Below are 17,053 nucleotides of genomic sequence, written 5' to 3' on the forward strand. Positions count from 1 at the left end.
CGGAATCATTACTATCACTCTTACTCGTATCTTTTTGTGTTTTTTAACTTCTTGTTTTTTTTCTCTAACAATAATATGTAACTAGCAATAAAAGACCTGCGGTTTATTGAATCTAAAAATCATTTCAATAAACACAACGGTTTATTTTACGTATACCCACTTGTACCGTTTCTCATACTTACCGTTCCTAGCTTTATTTGCTAGCTCAACTTTCACTTTAACTATATAATATTTGTCACTGTCAGGGGGGTTGTGAATATAAAATTGTACCGTTTTCGACATTATTTTTAAAACCTACAAATAAATCAATTTCTCAAGTATTTCTCGTGCATATGATCTTTTTCTATATTATTTTTTGAGGTTAAATTAGAACGCAGTCATACCAGCATTGTAGTGCATATACTAGATTTAGGTCTTACATTTATCCACGTTCAATTTATCAAATAAATTGAACGTGGATTATGGACTGAATTTGGCGACATTAAATTTTTGAAACATTATGTCTTTTGGAATGAGCCAATAGACTAATAATACTCGATATATTAAATTTCAATTATAGATGTGACGCGGAGTCTCTTTGCTTTTGAAACGTTTCAAAATGCTGCCATTTTGAACGTTTCGTTATCCAAGAATAATGAAATACGTTGAATATGTAAAAAAAGCAATGTTTCGCGAGTGACAGCCTCGAAACAAAGGAACGCGACAAATGAAGTGGCCGCGCGTTGTCGCATGACAAGCCAGCACTCTCGAGCTGACAAGCTGAGCATTGTATTAAACAACCGCGGAACGAAATAAATAGTGAATGAGCGAGGTAAGTTCTCGAAGACGCTGTGCGCATAAAAGGAAAACGAAGCGGACACTCGACGTCAGCCTAGTTTGAACGAGCAACTTCCCCCGCGCGCGCGCCGGCGAACTGGTTTCTCGGACTGTCGTTGTCGTCCATGCAGGGGAGAGCAGAAGCGTTGCCGCAGGCGGCTCCAGGTTAAAAGGGGTTTTTCATTGACCGCCGCGGTGGTCGTGGACTAATACCACGCTTATATTGCTATTTGTCGCGCTGATCGCGCGCGCCAGTTGTTTGCACGGCTCCGATTTCGTGCCTTCCGGCTGATCTTTACCCTTCTTCGTCTTTCATCGCGAATTATCACTGTTGCGTGCTCGTTGGGGCATTTTTAACATTAACTGGTATAGTACGTTGATTTAAAGAATTGCAATTGTTACGAAACACCTACTATGATTTGCTGATAAGACCCAATCGCTGCTACAATCACGAATGCCAGATTTATGGAACAAGATGACTTGGACTTGTGAAATGAGTGAAGTAGTACGAAAGATTTTGATTCTATATTTTTAAAATTGATATTGAGGCTATATGCGCCACAATTCAAGGAAAGAAAATTCAAAGTAGTACCAGACGAACAAATCTAATTTTTCATCGACACTGAAAAAAAAGAGAGACACAAGACGGTTACGCGCTAATTAAAGCGACGCTCGGTTGGATAAGGGTACGTACGCGTTCTGAATCGGGTGCTCGAAAGCGACAACGGCAACGCTGCGGAGTCGTGGCGCGGGCGCGACACTTAAACGGCTTTCAATCGCGCAAAGAGCATCGTTATCAAACGCTGCAATCAAATCGCATCATACGTGAGACGAGCCCTGAATAGAGCGACGCTACTCAATGGTGCACTGCTCCCTCGATCTATCGCGCATTATACTTGTTTACCTTTCGTATTGCTCATATCTGTGCGACAACATGCAATTGTACGTTTCTGTTGATGCCTATCTGCGAATTGGGCTTTTATATGCTCGTTATGGATGTGATGTTGTTAAAGCTGCATGTTACGTTGCAGAACGATTGATGATTGGCCCACTCGAGTCAATAGAATTACACTAACTTTTATGAAAAAATTAATAGTCATTTCAAACATCACCTCTATTTATACTCTCAACAATAGTATTTGTGTGGTTATGCTGAACGTTTTTGATCGGGTCCTTTGATTATTGTTGTAACTCTGGTGGATAGATCTGCAAAATCTAATTATTTTGAAGAATGAAAGAAAATTCAGAGCTAGTATGAGTGTTGCGGTGCACAATTCGAAGAATGCAGAAACTAGCCAGATGCCGTATGCAATTAATGATGTATTATAGATGTTCTATATGTTTGCTAATATGTGACTTCTCAATGCAATATCGCTAGTTGCAGATTTGAAAAATACTAGAAATCTATGCCGTACATTTAACACTCCCGAGAAGCAATTATTATTCGAAATCTTAATTTCCGCTATAATAATCAAGACCAATATCTTAATAAACTCATCAGGCGATCGTTCATCACTGACACCCTACGAAATCTCAATTCGTTTCTCTCTCTCTCTCTCTCCCGAGTTCTGGCTCTCCCTGCAGGACGATCACCGCACATAAGCCCTTCACCAGAAGGGGCTTATAAAGCGGATCGATGGAATTAGCATGAAGCGCAAAGTGCGGAGAGACAGCGAAAAGAAAGGCGGAGAGAAAAAAACGAGAGAGAGCGAGTCCTTAACAGAGACGTCCCGGGTAGGTACATACACAGCATGTTTGAATGCGGGCACGCGAGGGGGTTTTAAAATGTATAGTAGCCTGCGTAACGAGGATTTTGTGCGTTCAGGGTGCGAGGAAAAAAAGATATATACACTGCGTCGGAGATTATTGCTCTCCCAAACGTCTTAATCATGTGGGTGGTAAATAACTCTAAAATATGTCGAATTCGAGAAAAAGATCGAAGCTTTGGTTTCTGACCTGAGTAAGAGCTGAATTTTGTATTAGATGGCTACAAGTATACGCTTGGAATAACTATCCTTATGAAACTGAAATAAATAAATGATAACTCGTAAAATGCAGACTGTTATTCGTAGGCAGAACAACAGCAGTACATGTTCAAAATTCAAACTCATCACATCAAACGTTTCGGAAGCGAATGAGATGAATCATAAAATCAGAAAGAGAGAGAGAGAGAGAGAGAGAGAGAGAGCAAGAAAGTAGTAAATACAGCCACCCTCGCTGCAGACAAAAACATCCTGCAGCAGACTCGTTGCATGGGCGAAAGAAGGTGATGAACGAGAGAAGCTGGCAAGATAAAAAAGAGCGAGAGAAAAGAAGAGGAAGAAGACCTTGTGCTTCTTCGACGGAGCCGTCATAATATTGTCTCCGAGTGACGCCTCGGCATAATGGCTCTCTGTGTCGCTTTGCGCGAGGGTTGCGCGCGCGATACGTTTTTGCTTGCTCTAAGGGGTGGCCGACTCTCTCTTTCTCTCTCGCTCGCGCGCGTTGCATTCACAGCCCACTTCCGGCGCGACTCTCAATTCGCATTATACGCGGGCGCAGATGAAGCACGCCAAGGGTGAATATATGACGTGCCAGGCAGCGCGCCGAGTTGCAGCTTACTCTTCTCCTTTGATGCTTGCGTATGTGTTTTCTTTTTATTTTCAAAAATGGAGAGATAGTCTACCGTTGGTTGCGCTTGAAATTATTTCTAAAGATTTCGGCTTCTCTCGAAAATTTCGCAATTTTGTTGATAATCATTCCTCGGCTGCGCAAAGTACGTCTTTCCCGCACGCTCGAGAAAGAGACTATTTTCTCGTGTGTCTTCCCAGCCTCGCTTTGCTCGGGCGTAAACGCCACACGAGGTAAGAATCTACTTTTAAGTGCTTTTGCATTTTCAGCGTTGACCAACTAAGGTGCATAAGACTCAGAATAATTTTATTGTATAATATACAAGCAAAAGTATTCACGGCTATCACCGAAAAAAACTGTTTTAATTGTCTGAGTTTTACATGCGGAATTTTAATAATTAACACATTGTCCGTCATTAATTTTCAGACGGTTCAATTTATTGATTAATTTTCAAAAAGTAATTATACAATGTAAGATGAGAATGATGAGCAACAAAGTTTGCAGAATATTACAAGCCTCGTAAGAGAAGCTGGGTGGAAGGTTTTATTGCCCCGGAAAATCTAGCGAAGAGTCATGGTAACGATGGCAGGCGTGCGTGCGTCGGAAATGGGGTCTAAATAAGCAAGAGAGAGAGAGAGAGAGAGAGAGAGAGAGAGAGGGTGAACAAGTACGCACACATATATACGTGCGATATCGTGCGATATCATCTATCGTCGCGTGATCTCTCAGCCCTTCACGATAAACGAGTCCTTAAATAATCCTCCGGATCCGACGATTACGGGATGAGCGCTATATACTAGTACATATACACCGAGCTTATTTATAGCTACCGTATAGGCCTTTTTTTATTAACTCGATTCTTATCGCTAAGTTTGTCTTCAGCGTAAACGTATCGCGACTAACTGATTTCCAACTTATTTTCTTCTTCGACACTGCTTTGCTTTATGAACTGTGCGCGCGTATTTCTTCAGGCGATGCTTTGTTTTTACGAGTATCATCTGATAAGTGTTATCGGTATTCTTTTTTCGTCCTCAAGTAAAAATATAATCAGAAATTTCGATTGTTTTTGTTATACCGTGTCTGCATATGTCGTCATCGATAAAGACGCTCGCAAGTAATGCGACAACACGCGTGCAAATAACTGTTACATGTGCGCAAGCAAAAAAACAAAGTTGACATTGCTGTCTGCTTTTGTTGAAAGAATCTTGAAGAGATGTTTTACTAGCGATCGAGGTGTTTTACAAGCAGTCAATATCACAGGCAATCAAAGTTTCAATGGATAATTAATATAAAGTATATTCAGTTCGCTTGTAAAAATGTTAAATTTTTATTGTAATGAAGAAGAAAAATATTCTCTATGCTTCCTTATTAGACCACAATATATAGTTATCGTAATATAAGACGAAGTAGGTTCATTTTGCTTATTTTGATGAAGTTAACTTCTACAAATAATATCCTGATAAGACCACAAACATTAGCGACGAAACGTTGACATTCAACGGACCAAGTTGGTTGCTTATTATTTATTTATTCACCGAGGGCTGACCTTTTATAAATATATTTTATTATCATGAATGTAAAAAAAATGAAAAGTATGATAGATTTTACAATTATATAAGGGCTAATCGCATCTAGAATAATATTCCTTGTGAAATTAATTAGCCATACATAACGTTTAGTTCAAGAGTTTCAACATTTCCTATACCTCTAGTGGTCGTGCTAAGACTCTAAATATTTACGTTTTAGGAAAACTCAATGAAACTTATACGTAATTAACTTTTAGCACTAAGTCCAGCAGTGCAAACTTTACATTATCAATGAACTCGTGAGATATCGTATGCACTTGTAGTGAATGAAATATTACACATTTTTAAGGATGATCTATCCCGACAGATAAAAAAATTATTTACAAAGAAAACTAATGCCCCTAAAGTTACATAACAACCGTTTAATCTGCTGTTCAAAATGCCTTTTGATCGTTAGTGGTGATGTTTATCAAAAAGTCACGTTACATCTGCAAAGCATCAAGCAGCTATTTCGATGTCTATATTAGCGAGACGCGATAAGCCGAGATTTCGTCGTTCGTTATGAGCTCTCAATTGAAGTGCGGCTGTATTGCAGTATAGCGACACACTTTCATGTATACATATATAGCAATAGGGATGAGAGAGAGAGAGAGAGAGAGAGAGACACGTGCTGCGAGCGAAATTTCATAACCCATCATTAGACCACCCTCCTGTACTATACACATATACGCACACAGGGCGGACTAAAGAGAGCAGTATATAGGTGCACACCTCTGTCGCGACTATACAAATCACAGGTTTCTCGTGTTTCGCGCGTGCCCGCGTTTGTTATTTTGATACGCTTATTTTCGCTTGACGTTTTGCGGATGCTGAATTTATTGCGGGGAGATTAACCGACAGATTGGCCTCTTTTGTGTAAAACGATCCATTTTTTTTCATGCTTTTGTCGAGCGACCGAATTTATAACTGGTAGTCGGAATGAAAAAATGAAAAATCATTGAATGTCAACGTCAATTCTTTTTTCCCAGCGCAAAGTTTCGATCGCTAAATAAAAGTCTTGAGAAAGGAAAAACCCACTACGAAAATCCACACATAAATATTTGTCTCGTAAACATTAAATCACCAGCACACCCTCTCGCCCGAGTTCTCCCATTAACCCACTTTCCCTCGATAGTCTAGCCAAAAAGCAAAAAAAAAAAAAAAAATAAAGAACGACGACGACGGGATGCTGCCGCTACTACGAGGGTCGTGCGCGCGTAGATTTCTCGGCAATCAATGGCGAATTACGTATCGTAACGAATCGGTACGCGTGGCGCGGATTTTCGTGGCGTGGGAAATCGAAAGTGAAGAAGGGAGAGAGGAGAAAATGGTATAGCGACCAAAGAAAAGAGAGAAAGAGCGAGAGAGAGAGAGAGAGAGAGAAGTGGGCGGACGAGTGAAATGGCTTTATTAAGGGTGTTCGCGTATGACCGTTCCCCTGGACGATAAGGTGCGTGCAAGCTTAATGCTGTTACGCCTTCTCTTTTTGTATGGTACAAGGGTTAACTGCGGCACACGCACGGACGCACGCACGCACGCCTGATAGACCTGTGATATAGCGCGCGTACTTTGATGATTGCTGTCGATTGTAGGCTTACCATGTAAGGGCTAATTTTTGATAGATTCAACGCGAAATAAAAGAAATAGATGATTCGTCGAAAGAATGCTTGGCTTCGTTAACACAAAACCAATTGTTATTTGTATAAATTGGACGATCTGTAAGAGAAGCCGTGGATTGAGCAGTGATTCGTAAAAGTGACTGCATTGCTGACAACGGCTGATTGCAAGGGTGTTCGGGGACAAAAGGAATAAAAAAAAAAGACGAAAAAAAAAGGAAAAAAAAAAATTCGCGTCGCTTGTCAAACGAATTGGGCAAATCGGGCGGCAAACACAGAGAAAGCGGGAGATAGAGGCAGCGATACGCCCCCGCGAGCAACGAGGAGTGGAATCGTGGCCGGGCGTGCCGTGCGGCGAGTGAAAAGGGACAGAAAGAAAAAGACGGAATTCGGCGGAACATCCGCCCGCGTAAACAAACAAAGAAAAGCAAGGTCAACACGGCTGCCGCGATACAAATTACATTTAAATAGAACGGGGCGCCGGCACGCCTGGCATTCGCAATTTGAACGGCTCGGGAGTAGCTGCGCCGGAACGCCCATAGCGTAAAAGAGAATTAAACGCCACCAGCGAACGCGCCGCTTGCTTGCGCTCTGCCGCGAGGGAAGGCTTTTCGTTAAATCCAAAAGCCAAAGAGAGAGAGGGAGAGAGAGAGAGAGGCTTCCATGGAGTGAGCTGACTTGAGCCGCGCTGAGGGACGTGCACGCGCGGCCAAGTACTACAACCGACGACACAATCCGAGGCACACTGTCAGCTCTTTAGCTTTCGTCAAATTCCAATTTGACAAGCTGACACTTCAATCAAAGGGTAAGCTATATTTAAATAATGAATACTGAACAATCATGCAAACAATAAACAATGGTTGCGTTGACTGCTAAAGGGAAACCAATTTGCCGAAAAATACATTCGTTCAAATCATGAGAGTTGGTATTTGTCTCGTAGAGAGTATTTATCTCGTAGTACGTTAAGGACGTAATAATCAAGTTAGAAAGATTACTTTCGTGAAAATGTTGGGTTAACAGCATTGTTTACATTAAAAAACATTCGAAAATGACACGTAGTCATTACAATATAATTTAACTGCATGGAAATAGTGATAAAAACCAATAAAATTATAGTATATTATAAACTCCTACGTAGACTGCAACATTATATAGATGTACTATTAGCGTGGTAAGAAAAATTTTGATAGCTTTTGAAGGAGCACTGAAACCAATATTTTTTACAGTAAAGTTTCAAGAGAACATCCTTAACAAAAGGTTATTTTGTTAAACGGCAACTCTAAGATCATCATTTAAATGTACCATTTTCAGTTTTTTTTTCGTAGATTCTAATCGTACCACCAGACACCAGAGGGTCATTTATTTTTACCTATGACGATAAAAGTAATTTTATATATTTATCTATCATGATAGCTATTTTACCCGGATCTTCTGAACCAGCAAATATGTTGGTTAACAAAGGTTTTCTAAAAACTGCGCCTTGTAAATGAACCATGTGAAATATCGTCCACTCTTAAAAAATAAAACAAAAAATTAATCGGTAACCTGGAACATACAGCGAGCTCTACTCTTTACTCAATTGAAATGCTGCTGAATGGAAAAAATGTTGAATTTGTATTCCATCATGATCAACAACAGGTACACGTTATTTATAAAAAAGAAAAGCGACTAAACGAGTATCAGTGGAAAAATCTCACAAATCGGAGCACACACTAGGAGTAGAGTACTCGAGCTCTAATCACAGCTTTTTAATCTGCACGCCCAAGACGAGAGTACGGTAGTGCGAGCTAACGGGAAGGTAGGGGGAGCGTGTACGTATAACGCAGCGGGCGGTTCCTGCGGGGGCGGCCCCCTTCTCGACATTGAATCACAGAGAAGAAGCAGAAGAAGGGGAAGGCTGCTTTTAATCGTGGCGAACGCTTTTTATTGCTTCTTCTTGATGGTTTGTACGGTGGCACACGCACATAATAATGCCCCTTTACGCTTCTTTTCGACGCCGATTAATATGGATGTGGGCAATCGTTCGTTGTTTATGCATACGCGTCGTTTACTTAGCAGCTACTTATTAGCACGCAAACTGCCGAGTTTATTGTGACGGACGCTTCGGACGCTTCGTGACTTTTCTTGCAGACTTGCATACTGTGGCCATCTCCTCCAAGACTCAAATAGCTCTTTTGTCTTGGACGTATTAAAGAAAATTAGGTAACTATTGCGACACACTCGCGATCAAATTACTCATTAATAAATTCAAGATGCCTCGAACATTTGCTCAACTCGAAACGAAAACTTTCGTTACCGAGGGATACAGGCCATCTTCCTAATTTATTCACGAATCCGATATTACATTGAAAAGGAAACGCAAAACCTTCGGCAGGCGTAAAGTTACCTCGTAGGATATTTCGGAACGATCGCTATAAGCCTGTTATAGAAGTGAGATCGAATATTCGAGATGGCAGTCGGATAGCACGGCTGTCATGACTCCGATCGAAGAATAAAAATAAGAGGACAATGCGTCGCTAGTACTCCGGTAAAACGATGCCCGTCGTCGATCGCGGTACGTAATTGCAACACCTACACCGACGCTGCACCGCGTCTTTTCATATTCCTTCGTCTACGATCACTTTAAAGAGCAGATTACAACGGTCGTTGTCTGTACGATACGCTTGAATGCTAATTTTGCGGAAATTCAAAGGGGAGAAGCGCTCGTGCCGAGCGGTCTTGTCGTAACGATGGTCATTAGCCGAGCCGCGCATCGTACCAGAACGCCTAAACGGTCGCGTGGCACACGTACGCATCGGAATGTCGTCGATGAGTTGTTTTTCTGTGCGAGCAGCCCTCGCGCGTGAATATCGGCTTTAACCGCGGCATAATCTCAAACGTCGGCTGATGCAGAGAGATAAAAGAGAGAGGCTGCGCGGCACGTTTACAAGCTCGGGCGGACAGGCGCTGATTGGACGAGACAGCCTGCGATACGGTGGTTGAACCGGAGCATATATATATATATATATATATATTTACTTTGATTGCGCTCGAGCATAGTCTACCTATGGGTGTTGAATTCCCTTGTATATGCCGTGGTTTATACGCAGCTGACGTTAGCTGTCGCGACAGCCAGAAAGAATAGTGGACCGATTCTTTCTCTGCGGCTTTTCCAAGAATCGCGGATAAACGCGCCTCCACATAATGAGGGGACAATTCTTGGTATGCTCGAGATAGCGGCACTGACTTTTACTGACACTTGACAATACGTCTCTTTCGAAATCATCTCTGTTTTCTTCTCGAGAGCTTGTGTGGACAATCTTGCGCAATTCGACATTTACTTTACAAAATAATGCAAGTGACTTTTGAAATTTATATTACTGAGGCCAGGATTATACCGGTTTTAGAATTTATCGTTTGTTGGAATAATCAATGATATCGCGCAATCAAGGAAATAATGACACGCTGCAATTTACGTATGCTACCAGCTGATGTAACTTTGACTCGATAAGATTTTCCATAGTCATTGAAATAACAATTTTGTTTTTCGATGGTACAAAATAGCAGCTTTTGATGGAAGATTTTTTATCTTTGTAATTAATGTGTTTTAATTTACTTAAATTACAATAACGTTCGACCTTCTTTTTTTTCAATTATTATATCGTCACACTTCGTTTACACAGCAGTCGCATGAGAACGGATGACGAGCACATATATAGTTTTCTCATACCACAATTTCCTTCAGTTTCAAATCACAAGCAGCTATTTCAAAAGTTGAAGTTGGAAAAACGAAGAATGTTGAAAAAAAATAGAAATAAAGGAAAAGACGCGAGAAGTGAAGAGGCAGATAAAGAGAAGCGGACATCAGGCGGACGGCAGGGTGTGGGGGAGTAGAATGAACGTACGAGGGAAGTTGGTCGAGAAGCTGAGGGGGATGAGAAAATACATAATGCAGTAGTCGCGCCGGACGTCTCCGACACCCCCTAACTCACTCCTCTCTTGGTCCCCCGCACTTCTCGTATAAGAAGTTGACTTGCTCGCGTATATGTGTGCATGTATCAAATTGAATGCGAGCACGAATTTCGGAAAAAGCTCATCGAAAATGGAAGCAACCTTGCGCGGTGGTGTACGGACACAGCGTGAGTTAAAGAATAAAACAAAATAAAGAAAAAGAAAAAAAAATAACTAGAAGAAGCCACGGACGAGCGGAGGAAAAAGTAGCATTGATTTACGCAGTCGCCTCCGTTTTCCGGAGGAACGGCCGCGCCAACAATTCACTCGGCTCGGATTCTCGAGGCCATCCATTACGTTATACTGGTACGCCGCTGCTGCTGCAGTCACTGGCCGACATTGTTGCGGTGTTGTACCTACGCTTTATACCTATATCGTATGAACACAAGACGTTGGGACCCTTTGCGCGAGAGTGGCGAATTTATATAAATTGCGCGCGCGGCGAGCAACTTCTGTTTTTGAAAGCGATTGGATGGACTTATCAGGTTAAAAGCTCTGCTGGCCCTTATCACAGGTACATATTATGCTTGACCGCGCCGCATCGTGAAGACAGGCAGCGAAATAATTTAATGACGCTAAACCAGTTTTGAAAGAACCACGAGCTCCTTCCGAGAGTAATGAAAAACCAAAGGCAAAAAAATTAAGATCGGCGAAACAGACGGCGAGCACGCGAGAACAAAAGCGCGATGCGTAACGAGCCAGTGGCGAGGGAAGGGAGGGTGCAGTGGCGCGAATAAACCAATAACGCGTCCGCCGCCGGCCGCCCGATTTAAATCCACCGGGTACGCTGGTGGCGCGTGCGCGCATTCCAAAAGCCAACACCGCACGGCCGAAGTAACTCTCCCGCTCTCGGATTTGACACGCCATTAGACGCGAGAATACAAATGGAAAATCATTTTATCGACGATAGCCTCGTACTCCTTTACCCTCGCTGTATACCTTCTTCTGGCGTTTAGCGTTATGTCCGAGGTTTATTACGGAGGACTAATTTTTATCGACGGAGTTTACTTTCGAAAATGAAGGTTATTTTAAAATATCTGTCTCTGGGTTCTCTCGCTCCGCGAAAAGGAAAGGAATTTTCTGTCTCGGGACATTACGGCGTTTGCACATAGAAAAGCAGCCGGATCGATGAAATTCCGATGGAAAACGGCGGCGGCGACCGAGGTCTACGGGGAGCGAAGGGAAAGGGTGATTCGTTCTGCGGAAAGCAGGCGAGCACTGCTACTGCCGCTGCTGCTGCGATGGGAATTGAATTTGACGACATTACAATGAAGCGGGTAATGTTTGAGAATAATGAAATTTCCTCCAATCACCACCGGCGCGCGGAGACAGACCGGCTGCTGGTCTTTCTTTACTCTTGCCACGCGCAAGCTTTACCTTTTGTTTGTTTCTTTGTTTTTTTTCCCTGGTACAAATTGCTTTCTGATTTTAAACTTTATCTTTTTTGGGTATTTCGTCAATGATCCGATGGCGATGTCGCATGCCCAAACGGCTGCGCCGCGGCGATGGGGAACATAATTGACAGGCAGTTTAATCGTATGGAAATTTGAAAAAGCCACAACAAAAGCATGTAGAAATGTGCGCGGCCGGTCAGATTAAAGATTATCGCATAGGAGCGGGCAAAGGAGAGAAGTGGCGGCGCAGCGCGCCAGGCGAGAAAATAATTTGAGAGTCGACGGCGGTGGGCGTGCCGCCAGCGCGCGTAATGGAATATTACACGGGCCATTAAAGAAACGTTAATCTTAGCCACAACAAGTTCAGAAGCCCCCTTACTTTCTCTGGCAAGAGAGAGAGAGAGAGAGAACTTAGCCAGAGGCTCGATTACCAGCGAAAGCTTTGATCCTCCTTGGGCGCCTTTGCACAAGCTTTGCTCTCACTGGTAATTTGTTAAAAAGCGGAATTCCCAGCTGCTCGCTCACTCGCTGCGAATACCTTGGGAGATTTGCTTATTCTTTTTTCGAAGATTCAAAGTGATCCCCGGCTTGACAAAGGGAATTACTCATTGCTAATTGGTTTTTCCTCCGCGTGCATGAGCAGCGCTTGAGTTCTTAAGAATATTCGTTTCCCGATCGCGTTTTATACCTGCTGTTGCGAGAATTTTCATTCTCGCTGGCACGAAAGTTGCACCGGTGCCCGGTTCGCCAAGTTACGTAGGGCGTAACGGAAAACAAGTGTGCTTAGGAGATGAGAAGATGGCGAAAGTCCGAATATGCCGGCACGCGGCGGAGGGAGCGGGAGGGAGAGAAAACTCACTTTGTATCGCGAAATTCGAACGCTCAAAAGTCAATTACTCGTAGCTACTGCTCTCCGCGTTGCGGCGCGCCGGCAAGAATAAAATCTCGGAGAGTTTGCACACTTCGAATCCATTAGAGGTGCCGAGGAGGCGAAAGAATCTCGCTCGAGCTCGAGGGGTGGAAACGCATAATATAAGGAGAGACAGGAGTTTAGCGCGTGACCCTCCCCCAACGGCGAAGCTACCCTCTCTTTCTCCTTTTTTTTCTTCTCGCGGCAGTAGCAGAGCGTTTATTGGACGCATGCAAATAACCATGGCAACCCGACGCTTTTTTTCTTCTTCTTCGCCAGCAGTCCCGTAGTGTCTTAACTTTTTCGGAACGGCTAGGGGGAGAGAGATTAAAGAGCGATTTTGCGGGGCGTGCAAGATGAAAGATTCCATGATTTCTTTTTATACGATCAAATTTAGAGAACATTTTTACGCTTTAGACGGAGCGAGATTTGACATTCTTGATGTAGCTCTATTTTTCTTCTTTATGCGATTTTCCAGATCATAAATCGTACGCTTCGGTTTGTCGTTTAGCTCGTAGTTCATGGCTTATTCGGAAAGTTTGAGTTATTTACGTAAATAACGAACGAAAATACAGGCGATACCTCGTAAGAATTAGTACCTTCGAGCGACTTATCCCACGAGATAAAGCGGGAGTAAAAGAGGAGAATGAAAGTACTTGATGCGATTTGGCGAGTTAGAGTCGTGCTTTCGCGGGCGCTGGAGAGATGATGTATCGGGCCGTAGTGAACGGCGACGCGCGCGAGCGCGGGACAATGGGGCGCATCGAGCGCGCGAGTACAGTATACTGCGGGCACGAAGGGGGCTCCGTACAAAAAGCCAGAGAGAGAAAGAGGACGCGCGTACACGTATACATATATACATATATATATATATACATACATATATATGCGTTGGCGCGCCAAGCCGCGGTGGGAGGACACGCGCGCACCGACTGGCTATTCACCGTAGCGACGACGAGATTTATACGGGCGAGAGCGAGGGGCGTCGAGCGAGAGTGTTAATTAGTTTGCGAGTCAATTGCCGTGGAGGGGTAGGTAGGTTGTACACGAGTAATACCGGCGTGGAATGCAATGTAGCGCTGTCAAAACGAATCGGTTTCGTGAAATTACGACTGCACGCGCGCACGCTAGACGCAAATAAACCGGCGCCGGCCGTGTACTCACGCTGGGAATGTTATCGTTGGTGCAGACGCCCTCTTGCAGCAGCCGATCCCTGATCTCCCAGGCGAAGATCGACGGGCATTCGCTCTTGTAGAGGGATATCTTGTTGACGACCTCGGCTGTGGCCACTCGGGGCTTGCTGCCGCCGATGGCCCGCGGCCTTATCGAGCCCGTCTCATAGTACCTGCAACAATAATATTTTGCCATAATCATTCGCCAGATGCCCCGTTAGCATAGCATCCGCAGGTGCGCCTCGCGCACTACCCGCATCGCTAAGACACCAACTACCAACGAGTTATCGCTAACAATTGTATCTGGACGCGAGGCTGCGTCCTTTATTCTACTGCCCACAATCCGGCGAGCGCGCGCATTCCAAGCTAAGCTCGCGACGTCGGAAATGGGCAAAAAGGCTACACATACATATATATCCAAGCGCCGAGGGCGAACAAGACGAGCGAACGGATATGTACCGGGGCGCCGGTAAACGGGGCAAACACATCGATTCTCCACAACTGTTTTATACGAGAACGCATGCAGTATGTACTTCAACCAACCTGCCGAGGATCTTGGAGACGCATCCATTGCTGACCTGCAGGATGCGCGAGATGTCGCACGGCCGTGCACCCGAGTGCGCCAGCTCGACGATCTTCTGTCGGGTCGAGTCCGGTAGTGGACGACCTCCTACGAACACCCCTCCCAGCTGGTTGACACCGCTGTGACCTGAAATCACGTCGTACTCTTCTTCACATTATCGTCCACACTTACTTGCGGCTCATCTGCGATGCGCATGTTTGTTAACGAGCTCTGGATGCGCTTTTATTTATTTATCTTTTTCAACTGTTCTTTTTGGTTTGTCTTATGATCGAGCGACATTTTCACCGAATGATTCCCAGGAATCGAACCGATAAATCACGAATACATTTTTTTTTCTGTCCTCCCGCGAGCGCGCGCGCGCGCGCACGTCCTTGTCTCTTTTCTTACGCGCGTGAGAGAAAAACGAGAGGGACGGCCGAGGCCAGAAGAAGCGTGGCTAGACTTTTCTCTTTTTAAGATCTACCGGGGGGAGCAGCGGAATACATATAGTCGGATAAAAGTTGGTGACTCAAAGTTAGAATCGTCACTTTTCGACAAACGAACGACTCGCGCGCGCCGATATTCTTCTCGATATCCCGAGCAATTTTCGTTTTAACTAGTCGCCAAGTCGAATTTCCACATCCCTTTACGGTTTTTGAATGTTCATCGTTCGCTAGAAAGTCACATCACCATTAAGTTCACTCCATTCCGTATTTCATGCGTAGCGATCGAGAAAGGACGGACATCATTGTCGCGCTAACACTTCCATTGTACCGCTCTAAACGAGACATAGAGAGAGAGAGAGAGAGAGAGAGAGAGAGAGAGAGAGAGAGAGAGAGAGAGAGAGAGAGAGAGAGAAAGAGAGGGTCGCTTCTTTTCTCTCTTCTTTATATTCACGCGCGCGCTCTTCGATCTTTTTTCCTCGATCTTTATTCTCTGACTCGCCGCTGGACATCTGCACTTTACTCGGCGATCGGTTTGAATAGACACGCATTATTACAAAGTGGATTGTCTGCTTATACACATTCGCTACGGGCGATTAATCAACTTTTCCATGCTCACATTCTTTTTAGTCGCTCCCTCCGGAGAGTCAACGAAATTGAGGAGAATCAGCGAGAAGCAATTATCCGTCTGTTTTGTTTACTTCTGTCGTTCGTGAATTTATTTATTAGAAGATCCGAGCGAAAGTCGAAAGTCCGAGCGAGCTTACTATTATCGCAGCACTTTGGCACCCCGCTAAGCAAACAACCGAAAGCTTCGATGTTTGATTTATATCGGTGCACGGCCGTAGGAGAGCGCAACAATAGCGCGATCATTTATAAAGCATATACGCAATGGTGCACCGTATGTTCGCAGCGCGCGCGCGCGCGCACGAGCCGTGTGTAGCCCGACCAAACAGATGAATAAATTATGAATACATCAGCGATGGCAGAGCGCAGCGAGCGGTAGCAGCGCAGACCGCCATGTTTACAAGCCATTTGTCGGGGCGCTAATTCGACGCCGTGGGCCACGGAAATTTATCGCGCGGCGAGTCCCCGACACCCTTGAAACTGGAAAAATGCCGCCCAGCGCCGGGCAGCCAGCGTCGCGCTTACACGCGCGCGTACAAGACCGCATCGCGCGCAGATCCGAGGGTATTTTGGGAGAAATTTATCGCGTACGCGCGTGCAGCGCAGCGGTGTCATCGCCGTATACATATACATCGACAAAAGCTTCACGCTCGATTGACTCCTCGCCCGCTCTCTCTCTCTCTCTCACTCTAACGATCAACGCGCCAGCGGCGCGAGCGCGGAAAACTGTTACATTTTTCGTACTGCCCCTCAGCCAATGACTGATCTATCGTGAAAGTGAGGGAAAGACGATGAACCTCGGACATTTGTTACGTCGCGCTAATAGACGTACACGCGCAGCACTCGAACGGCAGCTGAATTTCTTTTCGTTGACTCATCCTTTCGCCATCGTTACTATTCGAATTTTTCATTTCTCCCACGCAACGGCATTGAAGGCTGATCAAACGCAAAACCCAATTGGAATCTTTAATTGAAACTTGCAACTCTATTCGCTGTATGTAATTCATAACTGCATCGCGCGCCTTTTAAAGATTTGTAATCCCCGTTATCATCGTTTTGCTGTGTTTCAAGAGCTGAGCTCGTGTGTACATACTTGGAGCGTTGTCGAGTGTCAATAGAAAAGTGTGTTTTCGTCGATACATATTATTGTTCATTGATGTTAATACAGCGAGCCATTTGTTTCTAAATTTAGATCGCCAGTGACTTCAATTTGCTGGAACTAATGCTGTTTAATTGAATAATCGTATGCCAAGATGGATCGTTCGATTTGAAAAGTTATTTTTTTTCTGCGACATTATAACCAACGGAGTAATAGAAATTCGTAGTTAAAAACTCGCAGTGACATTCG

General features: G+C 44.2%; 1 protein-coding gene across 6 annotated transcripts in view; it reads right to left on the minus strand.

Annotated features, from left to right (window-relative positions):
• LOC131671832 (paired box protein Pax-6-like) overlaps positions 1-17,053 on the minus strand; it is a 114,406-nt gene that overhangs the window by 34,495 nt on the left and 62,858 nt on the right. For 5 of the 6 annotated variants that reach the window (XR_009302576.1, XM_058948582.1, XM_058948579.1 and 2 more), the window contains exons 3-4: positions 14,617-14,800; positions 14,066-14,246 (exon numbers count right to left, since the gene is read on the minus strand). Coding sequence is in view for 5 of the 6 variants with exons in the window: in XM_058948582.1 (XP_058804565.1) it covers positions 14,066-14,246; positions 14,617-14,800 (365 nt within the window). In the remaining variant the exon portion in view is untranslated. The remainder of the gene's footprint in view (positions 1-14,065; positions 14,247-14,616; positions 14,801-17,053) is intronic. The other variant, XM_058948581.1, reaches the window with a different exon arrangement.

Source organism: Phymastichus coffea, unplaced genomic scaffold (genome assembly GCF_024137745.1).
Source record: "Phymastichus coffea isolate CEN01 unplaced genomic scaffold, Cenicafe_Pcof_1.1 PCOF00136, whole genome shotgun sequence".
NCBI lineage: Eukaryota > Metazoa > Arthropoda > Insecta > Hymenoptera > Eulophidae > Phymastichus > Phymastichus coffea.